Here is a 23,950-nt window from a genome sequence, read left to right as displayed (position 1 = left end):
GTCGATAATGCCATCTAACCATCTCATCCTCTGTTGTCCCCTACTCCTCCCGCCTTCAATCTTTCCCAGCATCAGGGTCTTTTCAAATGAGTCAGCTCTTCACATCAGGTGGCCAAAGTATTGAAGTTTCAGCTTCAACATCTGTCCTTCCAATGAATATTCAGGATTGATTTCCTTTAGGATTGACTGGTATGACCTACTTGCAGTCCAAGGGACTCTCAAGAGTCTTCTCCAGCACCATAGTTCAAAAGCATCAATTCTTTGGCACTCAGCTTTCTTTGTAATCCAACTCTCACATCCATCCATGACCATGGAAAAACCATAGCTTTGACTATACAGACCTTTGTTGGCAAAGTAATGTCTCTGCTTTTTAATATGCTATCTAGGTTGCTGTCTATGTTGTGATAGCTTTTCTTCCAAGGAGCAAGTGTCTTTTAATTTCATGGCTGCAGTCACCATCTGCAGTGGTTTTGGAGCCCAAAGAAATAAAGGTTCTCACTGTTTCCATTCTTTCCCCATCTATTTGCCATGAAGTGATGGGACTGGATGCCCTGATCTTAGTTTTCTGAATGTTGAGTTTTAAGCCAACTTTTTTTTTAAGACCTAGTGAAAGACAAAGTGGAGAAAGATGGCAACCAATCTTGCTGCTTATCTTGGACAAAGCTTCATGCAGTCTTGGACAAAGAAACAAGAATTATTGAGTGATTTATGTGTCAGAATAAACTCAATTTTCTGGAAATCATCTTAGAATGGATATTGGAATTTGATTAATAAAACATGGCTGGAGTGGAAGATGTGTTCTCTTTGCCAGTTCACTCAAAAATCACTGCTGGGACTTCCCTGGCATTCCAGTGGTGAAGACTTTGCCTTCTGATACAGGGGGTGCAGGTTCAGTCCCTGGGTGGGGAGCTAAGATCCCATATGCCTCCTGGCAAAAAAAAAAAAAACATAAAACAGAAGCAATATTGTAACAAGTAATGAACAATTTAAAAATGGTCCCCGTCAAAAAAATTTTTAAAAAATCACTGTTGTGCATTGTTCTACACAAATGAGTTTGATGCACTTTTTAATTAATGCACTAAGAGTGTAGGTAGAGCTCAGTAGACAATTGCCAGTGTGTGCCTTTAAGGGGAAACCAGCTTACAATCAGATATTTCTTCAGCAAGAATTAGAGGATACACTAGAACATTTCTCCAAGTTGCCCCTCTCTTTCTTGGCAAGCAGTCAGGCTGTTAGCTTCTAGCCCCCCAGCTTCCTTGACTATGGGAATTCCTTCCTAGTTTGAGCACAGATTCCTTCTGCTTTTATTTTTGTTTTCTGTTTGCCTGTTGCTCTTCTTTCATTGCATGTGCTCTTTTGGATGTCCTGCTCCTCTGTCTTCCTGAGTTTTTTGATCCCAAGCAAGGATGACTTTGTATTCAGCTTGTTATGAAAGTTCAATAACATGTGACACGTGGTATGTTTTCCAACTTTTATATCTTAATACTCTTCTAGTATTTAGCCATGGGGTCATGTTTTGCTGAATGTAATACTCTTGCCACTCAAATTTTAATTGAAGTAAATAGTGAAACACAATTGTAGTGGGCGGGTCCCTATACCTCCGCCCACCGCCCCCCAACCTCTCCTCCTACTCCTCTTCCCTTTCCTCTTCCTCTTCTCCCAGAGGAGGTGTCAGAAAGCTCAAGAGTCTGCAGAGTAGTAAAATACCAACTCCTTTTTTTTTTTTTTACCATTTTATTTATTTTTAATATACATTTATTTATTTTAATTGGATGCTAATTACTTTACAATATTGTAGTGGTTTTGCCATACATTGACATGGATCTGCCACGGGTGTACATGTATTCCCATCCTGATCCCCCCTCCCACCTCCCTCCCCATCCCATCCCTCTGGGTCATCCCAGTGCACCAGCCCTGAGCACTTGTCTCATGCATCCAACCTGGACTGGCAATCTGTTTCACATATGATAATATACATGTTTCAATGCCATTCTCCCAAATCATCCCACCCTCGCCCTCTCCCACAGAGTTCAAAAGACTATTGTATACATCTGTGTCTCTTTTGCTGTCTCGCATATAGGGTTATTATTACCATCTTTCTAAATTCCATATATATATGCATTAGTATACTGTATTGGTGTTTTTCTTTCTGGCTTACTTCACTCTGTATAATAGGCTCCATTTCATCCATCTCATTAGAACTGATTCAAATGAATTCTTTTTAATGGCTGAGTAATACTCCATTGTGTATATGTACCACAGCTTTCTTATCCATTCATCTGCTGATGGGCATCTAGGTTGTTTCCATGTCCTGGCTATTATAAACACTGCTGCGATGAACATTGGGGTACACGTGTCTCTTTCAATTCTGGTTTCCTTGGTGTGTATGCCCAGCAGTGGGATTACTGGGTCATATGGCAGTTCTATTTCCAGTTTTTTTTAAGGAATCGCCACACTGTTCTCCATAGTGGCTGTAGTAGTTTGCATTCCCACCAACAGTGTAAGAGGGTTCCCTTTTCTCCACACCCTCTCCAGCATTTATTGCTTGTAGACTTTTGAATACAGCCATTCTGACTGGTGCGAAATGGTACCTCATTGTGGTTTTGATTTGCATTTCTTTGATAATGAATGATGTTGAGCGTCTTCTCATGTGCTTGTTAGACATCTGTATGTCTTCTTTGGAGAAATGTCTGTTTAGTTCTTTGGCCCATTTTTTGATTGGGTCGTTTATTTTTCTGGAATTGAGCTGCAGGAGTTGCTTGTGTATTTTTGAGATTAATTCTTTGTCACCAACTCGTTAAACTTAGGATAAATCTCATTCTGTTACTTGCTTTTGTATATACACTTGGAGGAAAAGTGATCACCCATTGGAAAGTATCTAATACTGTGTTAGAGGTTACTTTGATCTTTTGCAAAAGCAGAGAAGGAAGACAATGCAAGTGTTGGGCACAGCACTGTTGACTGACTGGTAGGTGTGATGAAAGGTAACCAGTGTTCTTGGAGGAGAATCAGGTTAAGGTTGGGTGTTGGCTACTCTGCTATTACGTGGGCATGCCCACAAACCTCAGTCTCCCCGGGTGATCTCATGGGCCCATGCTTGGATGTTATCTTGGCCTATGGGGAAATAAGATGCAGCTGTGTTGGGTGGCTAGTGTCCTCTGATTCCAGAAGGTTGGGGTAGACCCTACTGTGAGTCATTTATGCAATGGTGTTTACCGAGCTTCTGCTTGTGCCAGGTATGGGAAGGCAGCAATAAAAGAGACCTGTTCTCATGGAGCTTATGCTCCAGGGGAGTGACAGGCAATAAAGCACAAAATAAGATAATTTCAGATATTGACAAAGGCAGGATAAAGGGACGGAGAGTGAGTGTACTTCCTTTAGGTTCCTGGGTCTGAGGTGGGCCTCTTTGGGAGGGGACAGTAGCGCAGGACACTGAGGTTGAGAAGGAGCCGGTCACATGAGGATCTGAAGCAGTGATGTCCTGTTAACTTGCTGCATGCTGAAGATGTTCTATGTCATGCTATCCAGTATGTGTGGCCATGAGTCTCGTGGCTACTGTGGCTGGTACAGTCAAGGAATTGAGTTTTAAGTTGTATTTAATATTAATAACTTAGCTTCATGTGTTAATAGCTGCTCTCTTGGACAGTGCAGATCTAGAGAAAGGCCTCGCAAGGAGAGGCCTTGCAAAGGTCCTGAGGACATGGGGCCCCTGAAAACCCAGCATGGGATCTGTGTCTGGAAGCTGGGCCCAGTCTTCAAAGAGCAAATCTGGAAAACTTAAAATTGCTTCCTGCCTGTGTTTTGTGAGCCCCTGGAGAACCTACAGAGGAACAGCAGTAACCAGATGAGAACGGAAAGCCGCTGCCCAACAAAGAACCTGCTTCCTTTTCTAGGAAGGGCTCATTCCCACATCGTCTGACTCACAGCTCTTGACTGGTTTCCTCTGCTCTCAGGCAGGGCTGGCCTTTGTCTTGCAGGATGTAGCCATTACATAGATCTTGCTTGTTCATTCTGGGAACGAATCCTGTGTTTGTTCTTTCCTCAAACCTTTTTGTAATGAAAGGCTGGAATCTCTACAATTTTTCTTTTAAGGGGGTCTCTAAAGAGTCTCTTTAGAGAGGTGACGAGGTGAAAGAGGAGCGTGAAAAAGCTGACTTAAAACTCAACATTCAGAATACTAAAATCATATATCCGGTCCCCATCACTTTATGGCAAACAGCAGGGGGAAAAGTGAAAATAGTGACAGATTTTTTGTTTTCTTGGATTCCAAAATCACTGCAGACAGTGACTGCAGCCGTGAAATTAAGACACTTGCTCCTTGGAAGGAAAGCTATGACAAACCTAGACAGCATATTAAAAAACAGAGACATCATTTTGCCAACAAAGGTCCGTGTAGTCAAAGCTGTGATTTCTCCAGTAGTCATGTATGGATGTGAGAGTTGGACCACAAAGAAGGCTGAGCACTGAAGAATGGATGCTTTAGAATTGTGATGTTGGAGAAGACTCTTGAGAGTCCCTTGGACTGCAAGGAGATCAAACCAATCAATCCTAAAGGACATCAACCCTGAATATTGATTGGAAAGACTGATGCTGAAGTCAAAGCTCCAATACTTCAGCCATCTGATGCGAAGAGCCAACTCATTTGAAAAGACCCTGATGCTGGGAAAGATTGAGGGCAGAAGGAGAAGGGGGAAACAGAGGATGAGGTGGTTGGATGGCATCACTGACTCAATGGACATGCTGCTGCTGCTGCTAAGTCGCTTCAGTTGTGTCCGACTCTGTGTGACCCCATAGATAGCAGCCCACCAGGCTCCGCTGTCCCTGGGATTCTCCAGGCAAGAACACTGGAGTGGGTTGCCATTTCTTTCTCCAATGCATGAAAGTGAAAAGTGAGATTGAATTTGCTCAGTCGTGTCCGACTCTTCGCAACCCCATGGACTGCAGCCCACCAGGCTCTTCCATCCATGGGATTTTCCAGGGAAGAGTACTGGACTGGCGTGCCATTGCCTTCTCCCAATGGACGTGAGTTTGAGCAAACTCCGGGAGATAGAGAAGGACAGGGAAGGATAGCGTTCTGCAGTCCATGGGGTCGCAGATTTGGACATACCTTAGAGACTGAACAACAACATTAATTCTGCATTCTTCTTACTTCCCTCCAGTTATCTCAGGGGCCAAGGCTCCATGTTTTCTGGCTTAGCTATTCCCTCCAACCCCCTGTCCCAAGCTAGGATGGCATAATCAGTCCTGGTTATAAAGAGAAACTGGTCTTTGGAGCTAGTTTCACCATCAATTGCCACTTCTGTTGAAAAGGTTACGAAGGAAAAGAGGAAAGGAAAGGAGTGGGAAGAAAGGATTCCAGGAATGTTTGCAGTGGTTTTCTCACATGCCGTGTGTGTGCTGGGATCTCTTAGGTCATGGAAACCTCTGTACCTCTTGGCCAAGAATTGGGCTATTCCAAGCAGCTTCTGGCTCATCCCGGCAGAGTGGGGGAGGGAGTGGATGCCACAGGGACAGCTATGCCTCTCCAGTGCAGGTGGGGATTCGGCTCCAGCAAGATTCTCAGCCAAACACAGAGATGAAGTAGCTCGTCCAGGGTCAGTGTGCTGCAGATTGGAGGAGGCCCGGCTGTAGTCTCTAGTCCAGGCCTGGCCTGGATTAGTCGTGTGCGGGCACACCCCATGGGAGGTGTAGTTACTTAGTCCCACTCTGAAGGGTGCGAGAGACTGAGTCTGTGGGCCCAAGCCTGCTTCTGGGGGTTGAGCTATGACTCTGTCGTTTCCCTTCGGCCCAGCCTAGCCATCTGCAGTTAACTGAGTGTTCCTCCTCCCCATCCCCAGACCTGCAGTGGGAAAGGGAAAGAGGCTGCTGCAGACTTTGGCTTTTTTTTTTTTTAATTGGAGGATAATTGCTTTATAATGTTCTCTATGTCTGCGTTTCTATTCCTGCCCTGCAGATAGATTCATCAGTCCTGTTTTTCTTGATTCCATGTATTTGGATTCATGTATGATATTTGTTTTTCTCTTTCCGACTTACTTCACTCTGGAATGACAGACTCTAGGTTCTTCCACTTCTCTGCAAATGAGCCAATTTCATTCCTTTTTATGGCTGAATAATATCCCATTATATTTATGTACAACATTGTATATATGTGCCACACTAGAAGCTGTCTCATGCCGGTGACCTTGATCTCTCTGGTCAGAAGTCTGAGGTCCTAAAATGGGCCTTTCTTGACCCCTGAACAGTGTGCTGGCTCTTCCACCTACTTTGTGCAAGTGTCTTCCTGGCATACAAGTGCGAAAACACACCTGAATCTTGCACTTGGGCCTCCACAAGAGAACATGGATGCCTCGCTCCTCCAGGTGCCTTGCCCTTACGTTTTGGCATAATGGTTCTCCAACAGAGAAGTACCTGCTATGGCAGGGAGCCTTGATGGACAATTTATATAAGGGAGTTCATTGAAAAGTCCTTATACGCTAGATGGTGCAATATGCTTGTCCAACTGAATTCCTTTGTCCCTGGAAAAGTTAAGATTTTTTCCCTGAAAAATAAATGTGCTTATTAAAGAAAAATTGGAACATTTACCAAAGGAGAAAGGTTGAAGCAATGACCTAAGAATCCATCATCTAAACTCAGCTGTCCTTGTTAATATTTTGGTGTGTTCTCTGATAGTATTTTTTCTTTCTACCTAAGGGTTGTTTTGCCTTTTACATGTCTATGGTCGTAACATGTATACAATTCTGTGCACTGTTTTTTTTTAATTAAAAAACTTTTAATTGAATTTTAGTTTATTTATAATGTTATGTTAGTTTCTGTTATACAGCAAAGTGATCCAGTTATATATATATACATATTTTTATATGTTTTTTCACTATAGCTTATTACAAGATATCGAATATAGTTCCCTGTGCTATACAGTGGGATCTTGTTTATTTTTTTGTATAGCAGTGTGTATCTGCTAATACCAAACTCCTCATTTATCCTTCCCACCCCTTCCTCCTTTGGTTACTCTAAATTTGTTTTCTATATCTGTGACTCTGTTTCAGTTTTATAAGTAAGTTCATTTGTATCATTTTTTTTTTAGATTCCACATGAAGTGGTATCATATTTTTTGTCTTTGTTTGACTTACTTCACTCAGTATGATAATCTCCAGGTTCATCCATGTTGCCACAAGTGGCAGTATCTCATTCTTTTTATGGCCGAGCAGCATTCCGTTCCTCACACACACACACCCCTCACATCTTTTTTATCCATTCATCTGTCAATGGACATTTAGGTTGCTTCCATGTCTTGGTTTTTGTAAGTAGTGATGCTGTGAAAATTGGGGTGCCTGTATCTTTTCAAATTAGAGTTTTTGTCTTTTCTGGATAGGTGCCCAGGAGCGAGATTGCTGGATCATATGATAACTCTATTTTTAGTTTTTTACAGAACCTGGTTTTTAACTTAACATTCAGTAGTAAGTAGATTATAGACTTCACTTTGCATGGCCACATGTTATGCCCTTAAGTTCCTGTGTGCTTAGCACCTGGATGTTTTGACCTCTGAGGACTCTGTAGGGGCTGGAGGCCACACACGGAGTCAGTGATGAAGCCAGGTGCCATGAAGCCGTTTCCCACCTCCCTATCCTTAATCTTCCACTGCCTTCACCACTCACCCATGGGCTGTATACGCCTACCAGGTGTGTCTCATGTTACTGTGTGTAGCCCCCTCCCCCACCTCCACTGAGGGTCACTACACCACCTGCTTTGGGATGTCGCTCCTGGAGCAGAGGCCAAATGATCCCCTTCCATTGTGTCACCTCAAGGAACTCGTAGTCTCATAATAAACAGCAGCATTTCATCTGGGACAGAATTGCCTCCTGCTTCTTCCAGCCCAGGGCCCCTGAACCCTTCCCATCCGCTTGTCAATGCTGGCTTGGTAGCAGGAGAAAGGCAGAGCCTTAGATCCGGCTTTGGGGAGATGTGTGTGGTGGAGCACTTTGTAGCAAACCCTTATCCTAAGCAAGTCCCGAGTGTAATAAGATGAGACAAGGGACAGAGGAAGGGCAAAATATGGCATCACTGCGCGCCTTGAGGAAGACTGGTTGATCGTGGGAGGGGCCCAGGCCTGAGCAGAAATGTGGCTGCGGCCAGGCTGGCTGGATCCTGTGCATCAGGATCTGGGACTGGCGCCTTTAGGTGTCTGCGACTGAGTGGGCGGCAGAGAGCCAGGGCGCCTGGGGCAGCCTGTGGGCTATGACTAAATTAGGAAGAAGGAGCCCTCGGCTCTCAGGGAGCTCAGGGGGCGAGTGGGCGGTGGACCGGCCTCTGGTGGGCGGCTGTTCAGGCAGGCAAGAGTGGTCTTCACTTCGACTTGCCAGTGGCTGCAGGAACGTCACACCCTGAGTGTGTGGAGAAGAGCCTCCCCGAAGCTGGTGACCATCCCCGTCCCCCTGACCCCCACCTAGGAGTCTCAGGCAAATAGAACGCCATGAGCTTTCATCCCTCAGCCTTTCTAAGCTCTTTTGGGAAGGTTTTACCTTGTAAAACGCCTACCCTCCTGAGTAGTTTTGAGCGGGGATTATATAGGATTCTGGGCATCACGGATGAACATCAGATGGTCCACACAGGACACAAAGGGGCAATGGCAGCTCTGTTTAACCTGGCAACGAGGCATCTGCAGACAGCAGCATTTGACTTAGAAAGTCATGAGAAGGTTTACTTGGTTTGATTAAGTATTATAAAGAGAAGAAGAGGAAAAGTGGCAGGAGAATGGTGACTCCTAGGGAGACAAGTGAGCAACTTCTTAAGTAATTAAACTGTAAATCAGGCCAGGTTCATCAGGGGACCCATGGTCTCTGGTCAGTGCCTCACAGAGAGGGGCTTCTTGCCTTTGTTCTCTTTTCTTCCTTCCTTCCTTCCTTCCACCCCCCGCCCTTTTTGGTGTCATATTTTTTGCAAGACTTTTAGAGGTACTTAGCTGTAGGATATTTTCTCAGCTGCAGCACTATTGCCATCTTGGACTGGTAATCCTTGTCTATGGGTCAGTCCTGAGCATTGTAGGATTTTAGCAGCACTGCTGGCCTCTGCCCAGTAGATACCAGTAGTGGTCCCAATTCTGAAACAAAATGTCTACAGTGTACCCTGAGGGACATTCACCCCCAGTTACAGTCCCCTGCTTATAGCAGAAGATAGCCGGTTCTTCCTACTGAAAAATATTGCAGTTACTACTTGGGATGGTGAAATGATGAGTCACTTCACTCCATCTCCTCCTGCATCACAAAAGTTTAAAAAAGAGGGGCCAGCCAATCAGGAGGTTTGTGGGTTGGGAGTCAGTGTGACCACGCTGTGTGAGGCGGCTGCATTGCTAAGCATTGTTATGGGGTCCTTTGGGGGTTCTTCAGGACCAGACCCAGAGTCAAAAACAAGCAAATAAACAAAGCGCTCTCACCACCACCACCCACAAAAAATAGGAAAGTAAACCAGGACTGAAGGCTTTGGGATTTTATTAAAAATGACCTCATGATTAGCACCAGACTCCCTCCTTCAGAAGCGGTCTTAGGCGTCCTGTCTGCGTCGAGCTGGCCTGGGCATTGATATGTGAAGAGGCTGAGAACATGTGGCATAAACATCGACTGATATTGCTTGCCATTTGTACTCAGGATGTGTAATGCCACAGGAATGGCCCCTGGCGGCATGTGACTCTGCTTCCAGCCGGGTGTGCGGTGTCCCGGGTGCTCCTTCTCTTTCGCTGGCTCCCTTGCTTGCGTCCCCCCTCCTCTGCCCCCTTCCCAGACTCGGGAGAGTCTAAGTGGACGCTTGTCATGATTGGCATGCGGAAAGCTGGTAGAATGTCATTGGAATTTTCTAGGGAGGCACACGCGCGACACCCAAAATGACGCCCGGCTTCGGTGGCCTCAGGTGAGCCTTCCATGCCAGGAGCCCTGGTCTTTTTCAGAAAGGTAAGGTTGCATGACGTCATCCTACCTTTTCCCAGCCCAAGAGGGAAATCAAGGGTTGTTTTTTTTTTTTTTTTAATTCTCTAGTCCGGGCAGCACTTCTGACCAACGTCTTGGCGCTAAGCATTTGTGCATGAGTATGCGATTTGTGTGGATCCCCACCCCCTCCTGTTTAAAAAAGTTGTAATAAATGATTCACAACGGCAGGGGTAACATGTGACCTAAAACAGCTCCTCATGACCCCAGTGAAATCAGCGATCCCAATGTCAAGGAAGTTTAGATGCTCTTTTTACGCTGGTTACTAAACTCCTTTATAGAGAAAAGTTGCGTGGCTACGGGAAAACAGATTGCGTTGTCACCAGATCGGAGGGAATGGAAGGGGACATTTTCGAAATCCCGAAACCTTATGAATTATGAGGGTCTCCGAAGGTTGAGGTTTGTTGTGTTCATTGTTGGAACTTGTCGATGATGGAAAATGAACTTTACGGCATTTGAAATGTCTGGTATCTGTTGAGTCCAGAGTCAGACTCGTGAACCGGAGGGGAGTGCGGTGTTAGGATTCACGAGCAGGGGTGTTTTGCCAGAAAAGCATGCTCGCAAGTCGCTTCTGAGCACCTCTGCAGGAGCTGTGATACGCATTTCAGCAACTTAAATATCTTTAAATTACAAAGCAAAACTATATTAGCAGTCCCCAAGCAAGCACATAAACTTATGTCCCGAGGTTCAGGGGACACAGTTGGACATGGATGTGATGATCTGTTAGCAGGCTCAAGCACAACCAAACATGACTCACCTCTTTCTTCATCTGATGCAATTAAAAGTCGCTTGGACACATTCGAGAGAGAAATACTGATTCTCTGCTTGCAAGTGTATCAGAGCAAATCCACACTCTGGTTAAATGGCGTGTATGATGTGTCTTAAGTTGTGGGAAATTTTTTAACCTTAAAAAAATCCAGATGTTAGCTTTGCTATTGGTTTCTGCCTCACATGCATTGGAAACTTTTTTTTTCTTTCCTCCTTTCTTTTTGTGCCCTTTTTTGTCAAGATGTCGGAAAACTGAAGGGGAGAGGGTTAATATTTTCACACACTCACCCCTCCCCCCCACATACACTAGCAGCTGCCACATATGATTTTGTGGAATTTGATATTTTGAACAAAATGACTTCCTTATTTTCCAGAGTAATATAATAATCAATTTTACCACAGAGGACTGTGTACATGTCAAGCCTTGGCTTCCCCTAATTAGCAATGGATGGGGTGGCAGGGGAAAGGGCTGGAGAACAGTTTTGAGTGAAAAGCCACCCATTGGGTTTTAACCATTCTTACTTGCCTCAGCCGAGGCAATTCTCAATCTTGCTTTGCGGTGATCTGAGAAAATGGCTACAAGGACACGCGCACATGTAACCGAGATGGGCCTGTCTCTCTGCTGTTGCTTTTTGTCTTTCATCCCCTCTCCACAGTAACTTTCATAGGACCACAACTTTGAAAAATAGAGGCAAAACTCAGAAGTCACCTACATAGAATGTTGTCTGCCTTGGGTGGCACCTGTGTTTTGTCGGCTGTAGTCAGAAAGGTTTTTTAAGGCATCAGAAACTTCTCTTCATTTTCTCAAATAAATAGTTATATGGTATATTTGTAAAGTCCCATCTGTAATACTCTCACTCTAAGGAATTTAGAAGAATTAAACAGTGCACATTCCCAGAACACAAGGAAACATATACCTCATACTCCACAATGAATCACTTAGCATATTCTGCTAAGGTCTCCGTTCCCATGGGCTTAGAGACAATCGTAAATCCAAGTGAGTTGAATAAGTGTTCACCGCCTCTAATTTGCCCGGCACCGAGCCAGACAGACATTCAGGAATTTGAAAGAATTTAGGATGTGGATGATGTCTTCAAGGTGCTTATCATTTAGAAAGCAAGAGTCATACCCCTGCAAACCTCACCCAGCTTCCTACAGCAAAAACTATTTATATACTTTGGGACACGTCTAGCCACAAAAAAATATTTTTTGAATTCTGTGAAAGTTGCCTCATTCTAGCTAAGAAATATTGATCGATTGCCCACTGTGTTTGTGACCCTTTGTGGGCTTATAAAAATTTCAATGTTTATTCTTAAGTACAATTTAAGATACATGGTCATGTTGTTCGTAGTGACAAAAATGGCTTGTGGGGATCAAGGTAAAGAAGAACAGGTTGATACTATTCCTTTAGATATTGGTGAATCTCAAACTTTGTTTCCAATTCCTCTGAAATCTCCCGGGGTAGCTATTAAAAATTCCAGTGCCTAAGGTGAAAAGGAATCTCTGGAAATGGGGCCTAAGTATCAGTATTCTAAAAAACACCCCGAGTAATTGCTATACCATTGAAATCTAGAGATACAGATGATTTTATCAAAAACTTCATCTTTAAGTCTAGGGTGAGTTTGGAAGGTGGGTTTTCTCATAATGATGATGTTGCTTGACTAAAGAACTTTTGACATACTGGAGTCTGACTCCTCTATCCTCTGGATCATTGAACTCAGTGTAAATGGAGGTATGATTTCTTCCTAGTCAACACAGATAACATAACACTGAGCCAGTCAATCCACTAAATTACCTGAGGTTTGTGAACCTTGAACATTTTGATTCCAGGAGGTCAAATGTTGTTAAACATGCCAACTGAATCTCTTAAAGGAAGTTAGGTATAAGAATAACCACATTTTTGCAGTGTCTGAAACCCCCATGGAAAAGGAAGCCCCTCCTGGGGTACTGCACGATTAGTATATAGAAGTGGCTCCTAAAAAAATACAACTGTTACTAAATTCTTTATAACCTGCCACCATAGATTTCTAGAGTTAGAAGGTCAATTCACGCTTGTCTAGTTCAGTGGTTCTGAAAGTGCAGCATCAGTTATCACCTGGACTTGTTAGAAACACAAATTCTCAGGTCCCAACTCAGACCTCCTAAGATAGAAACTGGGGGTGAGCCCAGCATTTGTGTTTTGAAACTTTCCTGATGCCCCTCCCCTCAAGACCTGAAAATCACTGCTCTGGTTTCACTTTCTCATTTTACAGACATATCTGTTAAGTGAAGGTTAAGTGCCCCTGAAGTTACCCAGGACTAGAGGAGCAGTAGAGGCTAGAAACTCAGATTTCTCAGGGCCAAAATCTGTCTACCCTGTGGCCAGATCATCCTCACTTTTCTGTGTGTCATGAATAACAGCTTTAGGAAAACACCCACCATCCTAAAATCACAAAGCATAAAGGAGCTTTAAATGTTATCGCATTTGACCCTCCCATTTCACAGATGAGAAAACTGAGGTCTGCAGGGTGAATTGATTGCAATAAGATGTACAGTTATTCGTGGCAGAGCCTGTCTAAGAAGTGGATCGACTTACAACAAAAACAGTGTCTCTCTTGGCCTCCTCCCCAAATACCCCACAACACCTCTTCGGTTTCATAGGGACTCCTAGTATTTGGCTTAAATTACACTGATTAAAATGTCCAGGGTAACAGTCAGGCAACTCTAGGAAAAGACCAGCTTTATTGAGTGAGAATTTAAGTTCTTTAAATTTAAACTTTTATTGTGATTTAATATTAACTTGAATTTTATAATCCTCCTTGTACATTTACCAGAAAAAAATCAGTGATATAAACTGAAAATAAAATTTAGAAAACATAAGGACCATTCCTGGAGCATATGTTTCATCTCAGAATTGTATAGATTAGACACATAGCTCCTCAGATCGCACACTGAAATTGCATTTTCTTCAGATTTAGTTAAAAGGAAAAATGTGGCAACAAGTCTGTTTGTTGAGTATTTTAGAATTCTATCCTTGATGTGGTTGGTGGTTATTTACATAATTTTGACAGTGTTCAAAGACTGAGTCTAATCCACATTCTCCACGGAGCTTCATCTTCAAAGCCTTGTAGCAGCACACATGGAACATTTAGCCAGGAAACAAATTGAGAATGTGATACACAGCTATTATCTCCACACACATACACACGGAGCAGGTGTGTGCAAGTATGGATGTGTTTATTGGTCCCACACACCTACTGTGTCCCAGGCACTATGACATGAAATGGACACATAATTAACTGCTTTCAAAATGACCGTAGGGTATGAGGACATTAGATGAGTGATTGAGTAGATAATTATTAGTGAGGGTGGTAGGAGTTAGAACGGAGTGTAATTGAGGCTTAATAGAACTGTGGGGCATTATGGGGGATGACAGAGGAGACACCAGCACACACTGGATGGGGGAGGAAGTCAGAGAAGGCTGCCTGGAGGAGGTGCCATGTGAGCTGCATGTTGAAGGATGGTAGTTATCCAGGTGATGGGGAGTAGGGAGGAGGTGGTCCGGGGAGAGGGAGCGGTATATGCAAAGGTGTTCATGTTTATGTGCACACTGTTCTTCACTGAGGCTAGTGATCTATAAACCCCTAAATATTTCATTTGCATGTAGAAACATTGTCATTTGGCTTCTTAGAGACTTGTTTAACAGTTTTTAAACATGCATTTCAATTTTTTTTTTTTTTCTTTTTTGGACATGCCGTGGCTTTGCGGGATCTTAGTTCCCTGGTCAGGGATTGAACGTGGGTCACGGCAGTGAAAGCCCAGAGTCCTAAAACTGGATCGCCAGGGAATTCCCCTAAATATATATTTCAAACAGCTTGTTTTTCCATCTCAAAGACCCTGATGTTCCCCAGAAGAGTTAGTGGGTTGAGAGGTCACCATATCTTATATCACTGAGAAAACAGAAACATCTCTCCTAACCCCTGTAAGTCAAATTATCCCCTCAGTTTCATCCTTCACAAAATGAGTGAAATTCTGCATGCATTTCCTGAAGAACTATGTCTCAGGCAAACCAACTCCAGACCCAAAGTACTTTGAGCTGCATTTTACTGTGGAAGCTTGGTTCTGTCTGTGGAATGCTTTGTAGAAGACAGCATCTTATGGCTAGGCACTTTTGATATTTCATTTACTCAGTCTTCGTGGGTAGAGTTGAGAGCTTGTCCTTGTGCAGAACTGCCTGCCCAAGAAAGCAGAGTTAGAAGACATTAAATTATTTCATGCTGCCTGGACTGCAACATGTCAGTCTAAACAAGTTATATGTAACAACAGTAGTATAACAATAGTTTCTTTAAAAGTATTCCCAGAAGCTTAAAAATAGCTTAATTTTACTGAGTAGTAGTAATAATAATAATTATTATTCAGTATTATTCAACTAATATTATTATTATCAACACTGTTTTGCAGAACACCTGCACATCATGTTTGATCTTTATAACAGTTAGTAAGGCAGACATCGTTATCTCCATTTGACAGATGAGATTAAACCTTAGAATCATCAGATTTCAAAGGTGGAAGAGGCCTTGGAGATCCTTTCATCCAGCTTTCTCATTTTACCAAAAAAAAAAAAAAAGAGAGGAAGTTGACTGATATATAATCCCACCGGAAGTAAATAGTAACTGTAGGTCCAGGCCTGGGTCTCCTGATTTTTAGCTCACCAAGTTTTTCACTGCATCATGCTGCTTTCAATTTTCAGTATGTAAAAAGAAACTTGAAAGAATATGTATTTGTTTCTTTAAGAGAAATAGTGTTGAAACTAGTCTTATGTGCTGTTCTGTAAGCTCATGCAGGTATAGAAAAAGTCTCTTTTATAATTTTTCTATATGTAGATAGGTAAACAAACAGATACACAGATCACATGTGGATGTTATTGGGGGAGATGAAGGTGGACTTAGACTGGGCAGTCTCAAAGGGATGTCAGTTTTGTCTGTATAATTTTTTTTTTTATAAAAAATACTTGGGCTCAAAATGACTGTAATGGTAGTATTTAATTTTGATTGACGAACAATGAATTAATAAGTATTTGTTATGTTCTTTAGATTTTTGTAGTTTTAAAATTCAAAACAAATACTAATATGAAAAATAAATTACCACCTACAATACCATCATTTCATAAAAGAAAGGATATTTTAAAGAAAGAAATTTGGTAGCAAGGGAAGAAAAGAAAAAACAAAGCTAATGTCTGGTTCTTCGTGGTTAAGTTCACATTCATTCTCTCTTTGCTTGAAGTCTTTTCCTGTTATGACTCTAGCAGGATGTGTATTAATTTCTCTGCTTCTGCTGCATTGTCAGTTCTCTTTTTCACATTTCAAGCACTTCTAATAACTCTGGCAGGACGGGCAGGCCCTCTCTTGTCAGTTATAAAATCGCTCGCTGCACCTTCGTGACTCCATGTCCCCCAGGTTCCGAGAATTTTAATCTGACTGATTAAAGTGGTACTGAGTACAATGGACCCAGAGGCTGATGATTGGATATCAAATGTGTTATTTAAAATCACATCCTATGCTGGAGAGGGTGTGGAGAAAAGGGAACCCTCTTACACTGTTGGTGGGAATGCAAACTAGTACAGCCGCTATGGAAAACAGTGTGGAGATTTCTTAAAAAACTGGAAATAGAACTGCCATATGACCCAGTAATCCCACTGCTGGGGCATACACACTGAGGAAACCAGATCTGAAAGAGACACGTGCACCCCAATGTTCATCGCAGCACTGTTTATAATAGCCAGGACATGGAAGCAACCTAGATGCCCATCAGCAGATGAATGGATAAGGAAGCTGTGGTACATATACACCATGGAATATTACTCAGCCATTAAAAAGAATTCATTTGAACCAGTCCTAATGAGATGGATGAAGCTGGAGCCCCTTATACAGAGTGAAGTAAGCCAGAAAGATAAAGATCATTACAGCATACTAACACATATATATGGAATTTAGAAAGGTGGTAACGATAACCCTATATGCAAAACAGAAGAAGAGACACAGAAATACAGAACAGACTTTTGAACTCTGTGGGAGAATGTGAGGGTGGGATATTTCAAAAGAACAGCATGTATACTATCTATGGTGAAACAGATCACCAGCCCAGGTGGGATGCATGAGACAAGAGCTCCAGCCTGGTGCACTGGGAGGACCCCGGGGGAATTGGGTGGAGAGGGAGGTGGGAGCGGTGATCGGGATGGGGAATACGTGTAAATCCATGGCTGATTCATATCAATGTATGACAAAACCCACTGAAATGTTGTGAAGTGATTGGCCTCCAACTAATAAAAAAAAATAAATAAATAAAATCACATCCTGACTGTGTTAGCTAAACTTATTGTGGTGATCACTTCATGTCATATACATATATCGAATCATTACGTGTGCACCTAAACTTACACAACGTCATATGTTAATTCGAACCTGGGTCTTCTGCATTGCCGGCAGATTCTTTACCGTCTAAGCCACCAGGGAAGCCCCATATGTTAGTTATATACCTATAAAGCTGGAAAAAATAAAATGAAACACTATGACAAGTTGGGAGGAAAAGCACAAAATAAAGGAAATAGCTTTATATTTTAGTAACTTTAAACAGACAACACCCCTCTCCCCCCCAAAAAAAAATTGAACTCACGGAAATAGATACAGGAATGTGGTTTTATAAGCTCCCTTTAGTGAGTGTGTAAGCCGGGGATAGGTTACTGGTCGTACATAAAAAGACCCTCATTCAAGTCCCAGCTAAGTCCCTTATTTGCTGGATGCCCTCATATTTTTCATCTGACCTTTTTTGGTCTCACTCAGTCTTCTTACTATAAACTAGAAATGGTCGTATTGCATTTACCTAACCATGTAACTGTCCTGGAGGTCAGGTAGCTAATGAGGTGAAAACATCTATTAACACTCCAACTGAAAATCACAAAACAAAAGAGAGATAATAGGATTATGATTGCTGTTATGAATGTGTCATGGTGATATGAATCATCACATGATAATGTCATGGCTAAAACCCAAACACGGGATAATGCCAGCATGGACCCAGTCATCTCAAAATTAGTCACAGAGGCCTCTCTAGTGATAATCCAGGAGCCCTATTGTTACCAGGAAGGCAACAGTATCAAAACAGTGTGTGATCTCACTCTTCTCCCACAAAGAAGACTCCCCGATGCATGTTGATGGGGACGCATCCACCACAGTGGCTGCATTAGCCCCAAGGAATGAGGATGAAGACTGGGTCCCAGCCTCAGCTCTCCTCTCTCTAGCTGTGTGGTTGGGTTGATTTACACTTACACCAACTACTTTGGGTTTCACTGTTTTCCTCTGTAGAATGAATGAGTTAAACTCAATGACCTCTGAGATCTCTTGCTCTTACGTTTGTGATAATTAGATGCAGTTTGGAATTCTGCCCCAATATTACTGTGGTCTCATCATTGTCATCTTTGTAACCTGACATTTAGGGACTGTTCCCAAGGGTCACATCTTGACCTAGCTTCTAAGAGTGTTATAGCAGATTTGAGAGCTTGTGATTGGAGGTTCCACTCCCGGGAAGCAGTGGAAAGCCTGTCCCTGACCCTGACCATTGCTCTTGATTTGATTTGGTTGCTCTGTAAGCTGTGAGCAAACCTGGGAAAACATTGGCTTGTCGTGAGCTCTCTCATCTGGATTATATTTTGTATCTTAGTACGTAGGAAGAAATGGCATATTCATTGTGGCCTGGAAAGGGAGATGAGTTGAACTGGAAGTGAATTTAAATTCCTGATTGTTTATTGTGGAAGGTATGGTGCTTACTGAAAATGTGACTGGTACGGTTGACAAAGGTACCGTTGTGCTCTGGACTTCAGTTCTTGGCTTCTACTTCTGGATGGATGAACATTACCAGGGCAAAACTTGGTGTGAGTTCACACACATTTGTACCACTACACTTCAGCTGCGTCCTTGTGTTGTTTTACGGCTTTTAAATCTATTGTTGACTACTTATCCAGTTCCGCAAGCTGCTGTGATTAACTCTCTGTGTTTTCTCCAAGTCTCAGTCCCTACCCCTGCTATTCCTCTCTCAGCACACGTCTGCGTTTACTTTTTAAATTCTTTTTTTTTCTCAGTGCTTACATCTCTTTATGTTTTCTTTTATCTGTCTCTATCTGTCTCTAAGGAAGATTTGTCCTCTCTGCCTTGGCAGAGCTCACCTGCCGTCTGCCCTGATGATGACTATGATGCTGGTGATGATAGTAATATTAGTTACGGTAACAACAGTGGTGAGAAGACTAGTCGTGGTGCTGGTCTCTGCTGCATTGGTTTAGTGGCTGCTTACTGTATGTAGGAGCTGTGCAGAACAGTTTATGTCTACCCTGTCGTTTAACTCTCAGAACAAACCTATAGCTTAGACATAACCATCTTTACTATAACAGTGAGAACTGAGGCTGAGAGAGAATAAATATTTGCCCACAGTCACCAGCTGATATGTGGCAAACTGAAGTTCATATCCAAGTTGATACAAACTCTGAAACCTGTGCCCTTAGCCTCTGGGCAATGCTCTTTACATCTCTACCCGCCATATTCGACGCAGAGCACAATCACATTGGTATGGTTGAAAGTGAAAGTCACTCAGTCATGTCCGACTCTTTATGACCCCATGGATTATACAGTTCATGGAATTCTCCAGGTCAAAATACTAGAGTGGGTACCCTTTCCCTTCTCCAGGGGATCTTTCCAACCCAGGGATTGAACTCAGGTCTCCTGCATTGCAGGCAGATTCTTTACCAGCTGAGCCACAAGGGAAGCCCAAGAATACTGGAGCGGGTAGCCTATCCCTTTTCCAGAGGATCTTCCCGACCCAGTGTCTCCTGCATTGCAGGTGGATTCTTTACCAACTGAGCTATCAGGGAAGCTCTTGGTATGATTCAGGCCTTGGAACACCCTAATATATACTCCATTAATATGGCAGAGTCAATTTTACCTCTTTCTACTCTGAATCCTAGTGGCAGCGAGGTTATCTCCATGGATGTGAGTGATAAATATCACTTCCTCTATAAAGGAACATTTTCTGAAAAGGAAGAATATGTTGTGATCACACAAAAGATGTTCTCTTTCCAATAACCTCTGGCCAGTGACATGCCTTTACATCTGTAAGTGCCAAATAATTTACAGAGCGTTCTGACAACTCCCTACTAAACCCTGAATCAACCCTCATGATGTAAATGAGGAAAGACTGTAACTTCTCTTTTCATGGTCAAGGACACAGAGGCTGAGAGAGATAAGGTCTGTTGTCCACTGTGACGCAGCTGATAAGTGCTGAGTTAGGGCTGGATCCCTTGGTTCCTACCCCGGTTCGTAAAGGGTAGCCCACAGCCCAGTATGTGCTCATTGTACACTCACCTCACCTTCAGGTGAAAGGAGACCAGAGACCCGCGTCTGTAATAAAGAACTTTTCCTCCTGGGGGATAATGAGTGCCTGGCATAATAAAGCCAGTTCTCAGTACAGCAAAATTGGCTTGTTAGGTGCTGAGAATTGAAAGGCGTTGCTTAGAAACTCTCCCAGGTGAGGGCCAAGACGTTCTGTCCCCTCTCACAGGAGCACCTGCGTGGTCAGCACTGGATCTCCAAACCTGTAGGAAGTTGAGTCCCTACTCTTGTGGGGACTCTCCCCAGCATGCTATTCACACTTCGTGATCACAGTGCAGGGCTCTTAGTCCACCCAGGATAGAGGAGCATTCTGCTTCCTGAACCTCCAGGAAACAGGTCCCTCTGGTCAGCAGATACTCAGACCAAAGTGCCCGCCTGGACTTTGCCTGAGTGACCTCTCGCCTCCAGCTGAGGAAGCTGGAATGTGACAGGGGACTCTTGATTCAATGTGGGACCATGGAGGGAACCATCCAAATTACTTGCAGATGGTTCAAGTAGGCTGCTTTTCTTTTTACCTTATTATTTTTATTCAGCACCTAAAGGAAATGCATTGGTTCATGGAAAGAAAAGTCCAAGCAGATCCAAGGGAAGCCGGTTCAAGGCGACTCTAAGAGTGGACTGTGCCCATCTCCAGGCCAGTGTCTGTGGGTTAGTTTTATTCTCAGGCAGCCTCTGCTTAAGCAGTAACTTAAATTCAACCAGTTTAGCAACCCAGGCATGGCCTGACAAGATGACGAGGAGGGTCTGTCTCTGAATGGCTGCAGTAACATCTGGGAGTGTCAGTTCCTAAGTTGGTCATGGTGGCTGGGGGCTCTGACTGGCTGGATCATATTGGGTGGACATTACTATTCCCATTTTATTTATTTATTTATTTTTTACTATTCCCATTTTATAAATGGGAAAATTCTGAGGGTTGGGAAAAATTAAGTGATTTTCCCCCATCATGGGTCTCTATGGCACAATCAATTAGTGCTTTCAGCCGTTAACCAAAAGGTTGGTGGTTCGAGCCCACCCCGGGAAACAGCACTTGTTTTCCTCTACAGCAATTCATTTGTGGGTCCCCTGGTGGCTCAGACAGTAGAGTCTGCTTGCAATGCAGGAGACCGGGACTTGATCCTTGGGTCGGGGAGATCCTCTGGAGAAGGGCATGGCAACCCACTCCAATATTGTTGCCTGTAGAATTCCATGGACAGAGGAGCCTGGTGGGCTACAGTCCATGGGGTCGCAAAGAGTCGGACATGACTGAGCCGTTAACACTTCACTTCACTTCCCGCATCACATCACTAGTAACAGGCACTTGGAAGCCTGTCTCTGACCACAACTCACCCTACAACTGCCTCTCACCAACAGCTGATGCATTTTTGCACCTGTAGGTGGATTAATAAACCCAGACTGTTTCAAAGGTTTTGTTCAGAGTTCAGGGACAGCCCTTGAGTTGGTCTTTTGTTTCACTTGTTACATTGCTCGGAGACCTCTGAGGCTTGAACCACTTCCTTGCGTGCCTTGCTGTTTTGTGCTTACCTCTGTGGGAGTATTCATCTTCTCTGTGCTGATCTGTCTCCCCCGTGGTCTCAGGACCTTTCTCTTTTTCCACCTCTAGCAACTTTGCCTGGCACATAATAGGTGCTCAATCCATGCGGGTTGAATCAAACTCGTCCATGTCCTGTTGACCCCTCTGCTGGAGTTTGTTTCAGAGCAGAGGCTCTGCAGCCCCGGTCTATGTCCTGAACACTCTCCTTTCCTTAAGCAGAACAGGATGGATTATGTCACAAAAACTTGCTGGGTTTCCAGCACCCCGACTTGAACTGAGGAAGGACAGTGCCTCAGTTACTGTACTCAAATATTAATCCATCATCACATCCTGCTGGGCACTCAGCATAAAATGTGGAAGAGCTTTGGGACAAAGAGTGAGCGTTGGAGGCAGCTGTTGGCTGCCCCGGGAGATACAATATGTTGCACATCCTTTCGACAGTATGGAATTAAAGCATCGGAAACAGTTTTCATCTGGAGCTCCTAAATCTCCCAGCTTATAAAGGCAACTTGTTCTCCTTTACATTGTATTTTATTTTTTAAATTATTGAGAGAAATGCTGCTTTAATTGGGAAGAACAACCAACTTTCCAAGTGAGCAGGGGAACCAAAGTTTTGGATGTAATTGTGCACTGTGAGTTCTTTGTTACAGTGAATGGCTGAGGAAAGGAAAGGAAACCTCAGCCCTGGGGACAGTGAGCGTTGAGGAGGCCTGAATGAATCCAAGTGGCTGTGCCGAGAGTGGACCAGCCCTCCGTGGGGCTATGTGGTAGGTATTCTAGCTCCATGCCCGGTGCCCAGATTCTGTGCCTGGCTGCGCTGCTCTCCCTCCCTCCCCAGATCTCAGGTTTGACCAAGTGACTGTAGATAGAGCTGCTGCACAAGACTTAGGATGTGGGAGGTGCATAGAACCGCGCTCCCCACCCGCTCCCCAGACAAGAGGGCACCCTTGCTGTCATCACTGGAGCTGACAGGGCTTCCAGAAGGGCCTGCATCTCCACCTCTCCCCAGGGCTCAGCAAATGCCTTGCCTATGGCAGGGAGTCAGTATCCCACTGAACAGAGAGGAGGACCACAGAGAAATATGGATGGAGATGATTTGGTGATGAAATAGTTCTGAAACTTAAGACTTTTGGAGGCAAGGCTATTCTGTTAGACACTAGAAGCTGGCTTGAAAGCTCTGGGTTCTGATTAGATGGGTTTTGTGTGGCTTTGGGCAAGTCACTTTCTTTGTTGATGAGAGGGGTAGATGAGTTGGTCCCTGAGGGTTTGCAGTTCTAAGCTTTCCCAGGGTGCCGTTGCTCCAGCTGTTTAGAGAAATCTGACTTGAAAAAGGAAGAGACCTGTGTGTTGTTTTGGCTCCTGGCTAAGTTCCCAGCGGGTCTTCAGATCCTGGGTCAGATGGTCTGTACTCCCCAGGACTGCTGTGGGCAAGAGTTCATACCAACAAATCCAGCCAGTGTCCCCACACCCACCCCTGCTTCTCTGTGTGGAAGCCTCTTTCACATCTCGCTTTCTTGATGGATTTAGTTTCCTATTGTGTCTGTAACATGTTACCACAAATTTGTAGCTTCCAACAACATAAGTTTCTTACATTTCTGAGAGTCAGAAGTCCAAAGTCAGTCTCACAGGACCAAAGTCAAGGTGTCAGCAGGGCTGGTTTCTACTGGAGCCTCTAGGGGAAAGTCTATTTCCTTGCATTTTCCAATTTCTAGAGACCACTTGCATTTCATTGGCTCACGGCTCCTTCCTCTCTTTGCAAAGCCAGTAGCATAGCATCTTTTCTCCTCTCTGACTCTGCTTCCATCCTTACATTTTCTCTCTCTGACTCTAATCCTCCTACCTCTATTTTATAAGGACTGCTGTGATTACGTTGGGCCAGCTCAGATAATCCAGGATAATCTCTCATCTCAAGATTCTTAATTTAATCACATCTGCAGAGTCCCCTTTACTATGTTAGGTAAGATTCACAGGTTCTGGGGTTTAGGATGTAGAGATATTTGGGACGGTTCATTATTCAGCCTACCACAGGGATTGTCCATTTGATTTCAAAACGTAGATTCGGGGACTTCCCTGGTGGTCCAGTGGTTGAGACTCCCCACTTCCACTTCAGAGGGCACGGGTTTGATCCCTGGTCAGGGAACTAAGATTCTGCATGCCACATAGTGCAGCCAAGTAAATAAAAATTAAAAAATGCTTCATTTGAAAAAAACAAGCACACAAACCTAGATTTGGACAGGGAGAGAGTGTATTGGAACTCCTACTCTGGT

General features: G+C 43.7%; 1 protein-coding gene across 5 annotated transcripts in view; it reads left to right on the top strand.

The window, feature by feature from the left end:
* RBM20 (RNA binding motif protein 20) overlaps positions 1 to 23,950 on the top strand; it is a 194,595-nt gene that overhangs the window by 109,044 nt on the left and 61,601 nt on the right. The window contains exon 1 of one of the 5 annotated variants that reach the window (XM_043475467.1): positions 9,598 to 9,897. The exons of 2 other annotated variants lie outside the window; for them this stretch is intronic. In XM_043475467.1, the coding sequence (XP_043331402.1) occupies positions 9,872 to 9,897 (26 nt within the window). In that variant the 5' untranslated portion in view covers positions 9,598 to 9,871. Of the gene's footprint in view, positions 1 to 9,597; positions 9,939 to 21,354; positions 22,451 to 23,950 lie in introns of those variants that run through there. 2 more of the 5 variants (XM_043475468.1, XM_043475466.1) reach the window with 2 other exon arrangements.

The sequence above is a fragment of the Cervus canadensis genome, chromosome 8 (genome assembly GCF_019320065.1).
Source record: "Cervus canadensis isolate Bull #8, Minnesota chromosome 8, ASM1932006v1, whole genome shotgun sequence".
Lineage (NCBI taxonomy): Eukaryota > Metazoa > Chordata > Mammalia > Artiodactyla > Cervidae > Cervus > Cervus canadensis.
Note: the sequence above shows the minus strand (reverse complement) of the source record. Positions and strands in the feature narration are given on the sequence as shown.